Raw genomic sequence first — 12,226 nt, forward strand, 5'->3', positions numbered from 1 at the left:
ATGGCTGCTCACTTTCCCCAGTCCCAAAAGTCCGGTGCCTCGGGGTGATCCTCGACTCTGCTCGCTCTTTCAAGCCACATATCCAAGCCCTTGCCTCCTCCTGCCGTCTCAAACTCAAAAATATTTCCCGGATCCGCACATTCCTTGACCACGAAACCACAAAAACACTAGTGCATGCCCTTGTCATCTCCCGCCTCGACTATTGCAACCTACTACTCGCTGGCTTCTCCTCTGGCACCTCTCCAATCCATCCTACACTGCTGCCTGACTGATCTACCTGTCTCCCCGCTATTCCCCGGCCTCTCCCCTATGCCAAGCCCTTCACTGGCTTCCTATAGTCCAAAGGCTCCAGTTCAAAACCCTCACAATGACATACAAAGCCATCCACAACCTGTCTCCTCCATACATCTGTGACATGGTCTCCCGGTACTTACCTACACGCAACCTCCGATCCTCTCAAGATCTCCTTCTCTACTCCCCTCTCATTTCTTCTTCCCACAACCACATGCAAGACTTCTCCCGTGCTTCCCCCATACTTTGGAACTCTCTACCACAACACATCAGACTCTCGCCTACCATAGAAACCTTCAAAAAGAACCGGAAGACTCACCTCTTCCGACAAGCCTACAGTGATCCTCAACGCACTGAACCGCCGCACAACCAGCTCTACCCTCTCCTAGTGTATCCTCACCCATCCCCTGCAGACTGTCAACCCTCGAGGGCAGGGTCCTCCCTCCGTATGTACTCGTGTGCCTTGTATCGCTCATGTTTATGGTATTTGTCTATATTTGCCCCTTTCACATGTAAAGCGCCATGGAATAATTGGCACTATAAAAATGTCTAATAATAAAAATAACCATATCAGAGTAAAGGTGGTCACACATAAGCACAGGTCTGCCAGATACCTAGGAATTAATATTTTGTGTTTTTCCATACATACTTGATCAAGCAAGTCAACATTGCGACCTACAACTGCACATTATAGTCTGTGATGCACCAGCCACTAATCCTGTGTATTGTCCAACGTCTGTGCACACAGTATACAGTATACCACATACAGAACAATATACGAAGGAGAATATATCACTGCTATATGGAGACAAACAACTTACAGTAATTTGCAGGACCGCGCTCCACTGGTCAGATGACTATTTAGTGGCTTCTGGATAGGAGCCCTGTGACCGTCTCCTGCCGATAGCATTCTCTTTCTCTACCCTTGATTTGTAGCCAGGCACAATGTCATGTATGTGCCATGCCGCAAAGATGACATCACGCAAGGACTGCAAATCAATAGAAGAGTCAGATGTCGGCAGGTAGGAGGAGGCTCGCAAGGCCCTAATCTGGTGGCCACCGACTACTGATGTGACTGTTGACCAGTGTCCTGCAGATCAATTTGCTCATCTGTACTGGATTTTGATATATTATAACTATTCACATCACATATTATATACAGGATAGCATGTGACATTTATATACTACACTATGACTAGAGAACATCAGATATTGCACCATTCACATATCCTGTGTATAATATTGGATGCTGGAATCACAGTATACTATAATAATAATAATAATAATTTTTATTTATATAGCGCCAACATATTCCGCAGCGCTTTACAAATTATAGAGGGGACTTGTACAGACAATAGACATTACAGCATAACAGAAATACAGTTCAAAACAGATACCAGGAGGAGTGAGGGCCCTGCTCGCAAGCTTACAAACTATGGGGAAAAGGGGAGACACGAGAGGTGGATGGTAACAATTGCTTTAGTTATTCGGACCAGCTATAGTGTAAGGCTCAGGTGTTCATGTAAAGCTGCATGAACCAGTTATCTGCCTAAGTATGTAGCAGTACAGACACAGAGGGCTAATACTGCATAAAGTGTATGAGAACATGATGCGAGGAACCTTTTTTTTTTTTTTTTTATAAATAGGCCACACAGGGATCGTTAGGTTAATGCATTGAGGCGGTAGGCCAGTCTGAACAAATGAGTTTTTAGGGTACGCTTAAAACTGTGGGGATTGGGGATTAATCGTATTAACCTGGGTAGTGCATTCCAAAGAATCGGCGCAGCATGTGTAAAGTCTTGGAGACGGGAGTGAGAGGTTCTGATTATTGAGGATGCTAACCTGAGGTCATTAGCGGAGCGGAGGGCACGGGTAGGGTGGTAGACTGAGACCAGAGAGGAGATGTAGGGTGGTGCTGAGCCATGGAGTGCTTTGTGGATGAGGGTAGTAGTTTTGTACTGGATTCTGGAGTGGATGGGTAACCAGTGTAATGACTGGCACAGGGTAGAGGCATCGGTGTAACGGTTGGTGAGGAATATGATCCTGGCTGCAGCATTCAGGACAGATTGGAGCGGGGAGAGTTTTGCAAGAGGGAGGCCGATTAGTAGAGAGTTACAATAGTCCAGACGAGAATGAATAAGTGAAACAGTAAGAGTTTTTGCAGAGTCGAAAGTAAGAAAAGGGCGAATTCTAGAAATGTTTTTGAGATGCAGGTAAGAAGAGCGAGCCAGTGATCGGATGTAGGGGGTGAATGAAAGGTCAGAAACTACATCCAGTATACAGCAGAATAGGTGATGGTATACTGCGATACAGACAGCAGAGATTATACCAGCCGCCTGTTATCCTGTATATAACATGGGATGTCTGTGCATATAATATACCACATACAGGATAATCTGTATCTAGTGCATATTGCACTACGACTACAGACATCAGATATCTCACCAGTCACATATTATCCTGTATATACCATCTGATGTCTGTGCACAGTATATTACATCCAGTATACAGCAGAATAGGTGATGGTATGTGATATACTGTGATACAGAGATTATACCAGCCGCCTGTTATCCTGTATATAATATGGGATGTCTGTGCATATAATATACCGCATACAGGATAATCTGTATCTAGTGCATATTGCACTACGACTACAGACATCAGATATCTCACCAGTCACATATTATTCTGTATATACCATCTGATGTCTGTGCACAGTATATTACATCCAGTATACAGGAGAATATGTATTGTATATGACGTGCTGTGATACAGACATCAGGTGGTATATACTGGTTAATATATGATGGTATATATCAGGTGTGGGCAATTCGTTGTCCCCAGTGGCCACATGAGAGACTGTGACTGATGTGGGTGGCTTAACTAATAGACTGAAAGGAATTCTGCTCAATATTAATATTAACTGCAATTAATATAAAATAATTATATCGCTTAATATTGAGCAGAATTAAGTATCCCAACATCCCCCTATATACCGTATGAGCACACACAGCCCCTGTAAACAGTGTGAGCCCACACACAGCCCCCTATATACCATGTGAGCCCACACACAGCCCCCTATATACCATATGAGCCCCCTGTATACTGTATGAGCCCACACACAGCCCCTATGTACCGTATGAGCACACACAGCCCCCTGTATACTGTATGAGCCCACACACAGCCCCCTATATACCGTATGAGCGCACACACAGCCCCTATATACCGTATGAGCGCACACAGCCCCCTGTATACTGTATGAGCCCACACACAGCCCCTATATACCGTATGAGCGCACACAGCCCCCTGTATACTGTTTGAGCCCACACACAGCCCCTATATACCATGTGAGCCCACACACAGCCCCCTATATACCATATGAGCCCCCTGTATACTGTATGAGCCCACACACAGCCCCCTATATACCGTATGAGCGCACACAGCCCCCTGTATACTGTATGAGCCCACACACAGCCCCCTATATACGATGTGAGCCCACACACAGCCCCCTATATACCATATGAGCCCACACAGAGCACTCTATAAAGCATATGAGCCCACACACAGCCCCCTATATACCATATGAGCCCCCTGTATACTGTATGAGCCCACACACAGCCCCTATATACCGTATGAGCGCACACAGCCCCCTGTATACTGTATGAGCCCACACACAGCCCCCTATATACCGTATGAGCGCACACAGCCCCCTGTATACTGTATGAGCCCACACACAGCCCCTATATACCGTATGAGCGCACACAGCCCCCTGTATACTGTATGAGCCCACACACAGCCCCTATATACCGTATGAGCGCACACAGCCCCCTGTATACTGTTTGAGCCCACACACAGCCCCTATATACCATGTGAGCCCACACACAGCCCCCTGTATACTGTATGAGCCCACACACAGCCCCCTATATACCGTATGAGCGCACACAGCCCCCTGTATACTGTATGAGCCCACACACAGCCCCCTATATACGATGTGAGCCCACACACAGCCCCCTATATACCATATGAGCCCACACAGAGCACCCTATAAAGCATATGAGCCCACACACAGCCCCCTATATACTGTATGAACACACACAGCCCCCTGTATACAGTGTGAGCCCACACAGAGCCCCCTATATACCATGTGAGCCCACACACAGCCCCCTATATACCATATGAGCCCCCACATAGCCCCCTATATACCGTATGAGCACACACATCTCCTATATACCGTATGAGCCCACACACAGCCCCCTATATACTGTATGAGCACACATAGCCCCCTGTATACAGTATGAGCCCACACATAGCTCCCTATTTATTTTTACTAACTTATATATTACCATTAATTCTACAGTGCTTTAGACATTATCACTACATATAATATGAGACCCACATAGCCCCTATATACAGTGTAAGCCACACACTTAGCTCTTATATACCATGAACCCTCATATAGCATCCTATATACAATATGAGCCCCACATAGCCTTCTTCATTCAGTATGAGCCTCCACATAGCTTTGTATATGCAATGTGAGCCACCACATAGCCTCTCTCTATATAGTGAGAGCCCCCCCATAGCCCATATACACTGTGTAAGCCACACATAGCCCTTTGACAGTGAGGGTGATCAATGAGTGGAACAAGCTGCCGCGAAAGGCGGTGAGTTCTCCTTCAATAGAAGTCTTCAAACTGAGGCTGGACAGACATCTGTCTGAGATGGTTTAGTGAATCCTCCATTGAGCAGAGGGTTAGACACGATGACCCTGGAGGTCCCTCCAACTCTAACATGCTGTGATTCTATGTACAATATGAGCCCTCACGTACCATCCTATATATAGTATGAGCCCCCTCATAGCCTCCTAAACACAGTGTGAGTCTCCACACAGCCTATATACAGCATGAGCCTCTACATAGTCTCCATTATAAAGTATGATCCCCCACATAACCACCTATATACAGTATCAGCTCCCACATAGCTTCCTATATACAGTGTGAGACCCACATAAGCCCCGTTATACGGTACAGCAGGCGAGATGTAGTGACATCATCATGTTTGCTGTGTCCCTTTCACACTCCTGACATCTCCCGGCGGCTCCATTTTCCACCAATGTATTCACCGCTGTCTGCATCCTGAGTATGCAGACTGGTGATATCGGGATAGTGGAGGGTATGGTGCGGCCCATGGGCCACAGTTTTCTGCCCTTTGGCTGTCCCGGTCCGTGGGCTGCACTTTGTAGTTACAGTATAATATATACAGACATGGGCAGACATCTGATATAATAGCAGTGTGTATTTTTGCCTGTATTACAGTAGATCATACATTAATCTGTATGTGATATACGTGCACAGACATACCATGCACTGTACTGATCACACTTGGACGTGCCTACAGGACATCACATATTATACATATGGAGCTGTACAATCTGTGATGTGCTGTAGGTTCAAGTGTGGTCAGTCAGCATTTGCCCCCCGGCCCATCCCACCCCTGCTCCCAGTAATTACTTTCTATTTCGGAACCTGAAGACATTTCTGTATGGGAAGCAATTTCCTGATGGTAATGCAGTCAAAAAAGCCGTGACGGGGATCTTGAAGCAGCAAGAAGACTCCATCTATTCTCAGGGCATCTCATCACTGGAAGCGAACTGGAATAAGTGTGTTGAAGGCAAGGGGGATTACATCGAAAACTTGCAATTTTCTCAGAAAGTTTTGTTTTCGTATTCAGATAGATAAGTTATTGAACATCCCTCATGTTTCTATAATTTTCCATTTTTTGGTCAATCCTCATTAAAATGTGCATTTCTGACCACATTGTGTAAGCCCCCAATGTGTTATATGTATGGGGCGTGCAAATGCATTATAGCATCTATGTAGTACCATTGAAGACTAATCGAACTCAGTGTAGCTTTATCTGAATATGCTTTAGTATGTTGAATAAAAAAAAAAAAACACAAAAATTGAGCTTGGTTTAAGTTGGTATACATGCAGCACATAAACGCATGTTCACATTGGCCATAAAGCATACAAAACCTACAAGGTCCTTTTGTCGGCCCTTATTCACACTCTGAGGTTAACTCTGACACATGGTAAGGTTTTAATATTAGACATCGTAGGTCCCGTCCCGATCAGAGTCACCTTGTCGTGGTGGGATGGTGTTTATACTCTTTTTGATCAAAAACAGTATTACTAAGAACCCTGAGTTATTTAGATGCACTTTTACTTTTTACTTATTTAGTTACAGCAGGGTTTTTGCTTCTTTTTTTTTCTTGTAGGTTTTGTATGTTGAATAAAAAGCTGACACACCTGGTAATGAAAAAACCTCTTTAATATTTTTTTTTATCATAAATGTGAAAAAAATGCAAAGTTCTTGTAAAAAGGTTGAAATTTACTTCTTATTAAAAGTCTTCTCCATTCCTTAAGGTACCTTCACACTGAGTGACTTTAGAACGATAACGATAGCGATCCGTGACGTTGCAGCGTCCTGGCTAGCGATATCGTTGTGTTTGACAGGCAGCAGCGATCAGGACCCTGCTGTGACATCGCTGGTCGGAGCTAGAAGTCCAGAACTTTATTTCGTCGCTGGATCACCCGCTGACATCGCTGAATCGGCGTGTTTGACGCCGATTCAGCGATGTCTTCACTTGTAACCAGGGTAAACATCGGGTTACTAAGCGCAGGGCCGCGCTTAGTAACCCGATATTTACCCTGGCTACCTAAAAAAAAACACTACATACTTACATTCCGGTGTCTGTCGCGTCCCTCGCCGTCAGCTTCCCGCACTGACTGTGAGCGCTGGCCTTAAAGCACAGTGGTCACCGCTGTGCTCTGCTTTACGGCCGGCCCTCACAGTCAGTGCGGGAATCTGACGGCGGGGGACGCGACAGACACCGGAATGTAAGTATGTAGTGGTTTTTTTTTTTAGGTAGCCAGGGTAAATATCGGGTTACTAAGCACGGCCCTGCGCTTAGTAACCCGATGTTTACCCTGGTTACCCGGGGACTTCGGCATCGTTGGTCGCTGGAGAGCTGTCTGTGTGACAGCTCTCCAGCGACCACACAGCGACGCTGCAGCGATCGGCATCGTTGTCTATATCGCTGCAGCGTCGCTTAATGTGACGGTACCCTTAGTTTAGTTGCCACCTCATCAGTGGCCGGTCTCCAAGGCAAGGGGCAATCTCTTCTATAGAGCTTGTAAGTGCTGTTCTCAAGCTGTCGATGTATCCAGCCGACTTCAGTTCTCCTGCGCTCTTCTGATGCTGCAGAGGCAAAGCTGCCATGTACAGAATCATTGAAGAGTGCACAGTGTGTTTTGTGTCTGTTCTTAGATCATTTTGAACTGTCCTATAGGGAAAAATTCATTTTTCAAGGATTCAGCTTTTTTGTAACTTTTATAGTTAATTCAGTCTGTAAAGTAATGGTTGTAAACCTGAATTGTGTATTTGATATTTTTGACTGTTCAATGTCATATGCACTTAAGCACTTTTGACTCGGCACGTCTTAGATTATATACTATTGTGAGCGTTCACCTTACTGTAGAGGCGTAATGGGAGAGCCATGTGCACAGCTCACGAGTATGAGTTACAAAATCCACCTTCTTGAATTGGAGATTCCTTCTGTTCCTAACAAAATGCCTTGCAATGATCCCGAAGAGGCAATTAACGAAGGACAAAATACAACTTTACTGCAACAACATTCTTTAGAGCACAATCCACATTATCGGGAATCCTCCTCCTTCACACTTCACGTGTATATGTATTCATCGAACAATGTCTCAATCAGTCCTTTTGAGACCAGTAGTTCCTCAAGAGACCACTGTCAACAATACTGTTTCGAGTTTGTGCCTTGTGCCGGCGTGTACTACGGAGGACAGAGAATGAACTTCAATCCAATATTGCAGCCAGCGGGTAAGGAAAGGGTGAATCAAACACCTGAAAACCCCGCCTCTATGGCTGAAGATTGTTCCCTCCAAATTCAGGTGACAGAGTCCCTTTAACCCCTTTCCGACATTGGGCATAATAGTAATCCGATGTCAGACTCCCTCCCTTTGATGTGGGCTCCATCGCAGAGCCCACATCTTTTCCGTCACATATCAGCTGTTTTGTACAGCTGACATGTTCTAACAGCTGCGGGTGGAATCGCGATCCACCCACGGCTGTTAACTAGTTTAATGCCACTGTCAATCTCTGACAGCAGCATTTAACTCGTGCTTCCGGCAAGCGTGCCAGAAATCCTGTCCATCGGTGACCCCGTCAAGTGATCGCGGGTCAACGATGAGTTGGCATGACAACCAGAGGCCTCCAGCAGACCTCTATGGTTTTTACTGCCGGATTGCTATGAGCACCGCCCGATTGGATTATGCCGATTGGATAAACCGATTGGATTATGGCAGCTTCTAGTCTCCCATGAAGACTATTGAAGCATGCTAAATGTAAAAAAAAAAAAAAGTGTTTAAAAATACTTTAACAATATAAAAGTTCAAATCACCTTTCGCCCCATTCAAAATAAAACAATAATAATAATAATAATAAAATAAAATAATAATAAAAAAATCAAACATGCACATATTTGGTATCAACGCGTTTAGAATCGCCCGATCTATCAATTTAAAAAAAGAATGAACCCGATCGCTAAACGGCGTAACGAGAAAAAAAGTAAAAATGCCAGAATTACATTTTTTGGTCGCCATAACATTGCATTATAATGCAATAACAGGCGATCAAAAGATCGTTTCTACACCAAAATTTTATCATTAAAAATATCAGCTCGACACTCAAAAAAAATGAGCCCTCATCCAACCCGAGATCACGAAAAATGGAGACACTACGGGTATCGGAAAATGGCGCAATTTTTTTTTTTAACAAACTTTGAAAAAAATTTTCACCACTTAAATAAAAAAGAACCTAGACATGTTTGGTGTCTGTGAACTTGTAATGACCTGGAGAATCATAATGGCAGGTCAGTTTTAGCACTTAGTGAACATGGTAAAAAAAAAAAAACAACTGTATAATTGCACTTATTTTGCAATTTCACTGCACTTGGAATTTTTTTTCCCCTTTTCCGGTACATGATATGTTAAAACCAATAGTATCATTCAAAAGTGCAACTTGTCCTGCAAAAAACAAGCCCTGACATGACCATTTTGACCAAAAATTAAAAAAGTTTTGACTTTGGGAAGAAGGGGAGCAAAAAAAATGAAAATGTAAAACCACAAATACCTCTGGTCGTTAAGGGATTAAACGAAAAGAGGAACGCAATTTAATTTTTTATGGTTTTTTATGGTTGTACAAAATATGAGAAATAGACATGTGTTTCCTATTTTTCTTTACGTTATGAAAATAACAATTTTTTTTGTCTTTATTATTCTAGAAGAAATAAGTGTAAAACACGATACGACTTTTCTGCATGTTTTGACATTTTTTTTTACTGTTATTACTGTGAAGCATGTTGAATCGCTTTATTGATCTTTCCTTTGTGGTGTGGAGGTGTCCCAATGCTACGTGATATGGATACCCCTAGTCGTAAGAAGATGCAGTTCTGTGAGAGATGGTTGCCACAGTCTTGCTGATTCATGGTGCCCAAACCACAAGGCCGGTCCTCGTGACTTTTCCCCACCTCACTCCCTTCGAGTGACAGGAGCCTTGCTATCAAAAACATTTAGGGGGATCCCTACCATGCAAGGGGAACAAGATGGGGAGAAGATACCGGGGACCGGCCTCTTGGACTAATCATGGCATGGTATCAGAGCTGACGGAGACGGACTTTGATTCACAATTCGGGCAGCATGAATCAGCTTTCAGGTTCCCTTTAAGCATTTCCGGGGAGGATGACAAACTCACTTTGTTTGAAGAACAAGTGAATCTAAAAGGAAATGAAACTTCATGTTGAAAAAAAAATGGAGCCTCGCCTCGAAGACGAAAACATGGAAAGAAAAAGTAAGTATCTCAGTGATCTCGGTAATTGTGAGCCGTCGATACCGATGGATCAATTGAATTAACGAGGCTTACTAAGATGATTGGTTTACAGCAGCTTTATTTAAAAGCAAATTCAGGCTGCTGACTGGGGGTGTTGTGGGCGAGGATTGCTATGTACGTAGTGCTGAGAAAACTTCCTCATAAGATGAGCACTATGGAAAATGAACATGTTCAAAATCTAAAACAGTCATAGATTTCACAGCAGACACACTCAAGAAAAGGAATTGTGTAATGTACTCGGTTGTTTTTTTTTAATCACAAGGGACCCACTGCTGATAAGACACCTATCAATTAGTCAAAATCTGTGGGGAAAAGCCAATGGGACAAGCATGCACCACATTTTGTGTCGTAATCAGCCCAGTACGCTAATTTTCGTGTTCATTCCCCGTCCTTTGCTTTTTCGACCAAAGGTTAATTTGCACTGCACGAAAAATAAGAATTCTCATTTCCTGATAATCTTGCAGTATAAGAAGGCTGAGCACATACACACTTCACTACTTCAAACCACCTCTTACAGTGGTACAGTAGATTCCCACCATGGGCTCTACCCTTGAGCCCTTACTTGGCATAGGAGACCCCTAATTTGGAGAAGTGTCACAAGGGTTTCATGTCCCCTTGGGACACCTGGAGTTAGACAGTCATGCCAGGTAATGAATCGCACTCTTCTTTAGAGATGGTGTGATTCATGTCCTATTTTAAATAGATTGCCTTCCCTTCGGTGCTGAGAGGGTTAAGGACTCTTTCCATGCTGGCTGAGACCATGCAACCTGTTTTTTCTCAACTATAACTGCTTATGCTTTACTCCCTCTATATATACTGTCTCTGTGCGTTTAGTCCCTGCCGGTGAAAGATTTGTCTTCCTGTGCTGAGTGCTAAAGCTAATTGGTTGGAGCGGCGTTGTTGTAGTAGTGATCTGTAGTTTGCTGTAGTATATGTGTATTTGTCTCCTGGTCCCTCTTCACATTTAGTTTATTCCTCCTTCTCCCTATACTCCTCCCTATTGTTGGTTTATGCTTTTGTATCATAGAGGTTTTGTGTTTTCCCTGTTTTGTCTTTGTGTCTTGTTTACCTTACATTTCTGCTCCATGCATCATGGGACGGAGACAGATTAAGATTTCACAGGCTCATAGCAAGGTCGCCTTTCTGGCGCTGCACTGGTTGGTCTGGGAACAACACGTTCCCTTGTGCAATTTTTCACATTAAGGGCGTACCACCCCGTCGCCCACATCCCGGGTGTAATTCACAATAAGGGTGACCCTCTAGCAGGTGAGACTCCACGTCCCGCCATTTGACAAACAGTTCAGATGTCATCCTGGGCTCTTTGATGAAACCCCAGCCCTTTTTTAAATCAAAGGATACTACGGTGCCCTGTCTCAGCGGACCCCAGTCAGCATGTTTAGCTTTGCGGGCCTTGGCCCCCATGTTCCGTTCTTCCATTGTCCTCCACTGGGCTCTGCGCTCCTGCTTCTCTGTCTCCCTCCTGGGCACTTGCTGCCGGCAGTAGTCTCCCCAACTGAGGGTTTCTGCCCGGTTTTCTCCCGCTTGGGCCTCCCATGGGAGCCCCATCAAATCCGTCCCCATGCTCCCACCGAATAGCCACTCTCTCGCTATGCACCTCCCAGGACATGAGTTCCGGCTGCAGTGGAGCTGCCAGTCTAGCTCCGATGTCTGCTGTCCAGTCCCAGGCTATGGTTTTAAATGCCTGGCCAGGTTTTAGGGCTGGCGGGGTTTTTAAGGGCCCAACTAAGGTCTCCTCGGCCACTGGGGCAACGTTGATACCTGTCTCCTCCTCCACTGCTGTTCGCGAGGCCACCCTCCGTTCCGACACTTTTTTCAGCAGGGCCTCCTTCCACTTTGCGACCACAGTAAGCTGCGTCTCCAAGAGATGGAGACTTAACTCCTGCACCTCGACTCCAAGGAACTTCGGGTCCACAGCGAGCAGCCGGTCCGGGTCCTCCTG

At 44.8% G+C, this 12,226-nt stretch overlaps 1 protein-coding gene across 1 annotated transcript in view; it reads left to right on the plus strand.

Moving 5' to 3' along the window:
- Positions 1 to 10,071: 10,071 nt before the first annotated feature.
- The window catches only part of LOC138648844 (malignant fibrous histiocytoma-amplified sequence 1-like), a 33,659-nt gene continuing 31,504 nt past the window's right edge, over positions 10,072 to 12,226 (plus strand). Inside the window, 1 exon segment of the mRNA XM_069738795.1 lies at positions 10,072 to 10,227. Within this exon segment, the coding sequence (XP_069594896.1) occupies positions 10,164 to 10,227 (64 nt within the window). The 5' untranslated portion in view covers positions 10,072 to 10,163.

Source organism: Ranitomeya imitator, chromosome 9 (assembly GCF_032444005.1).
Source record: "Ranitomeya imitator isolate aRanImi1 chromosome 9, aRanImi1.pri, whole genome shotgun sequence".
Classification (NCBI taxonomy): domain Eukaryota; kingdom Metazoa; phylum Chordata; class Amphibia; order Anura; family Dendrobatidae; genus Ranitomeya; species Ranitomeya imitator.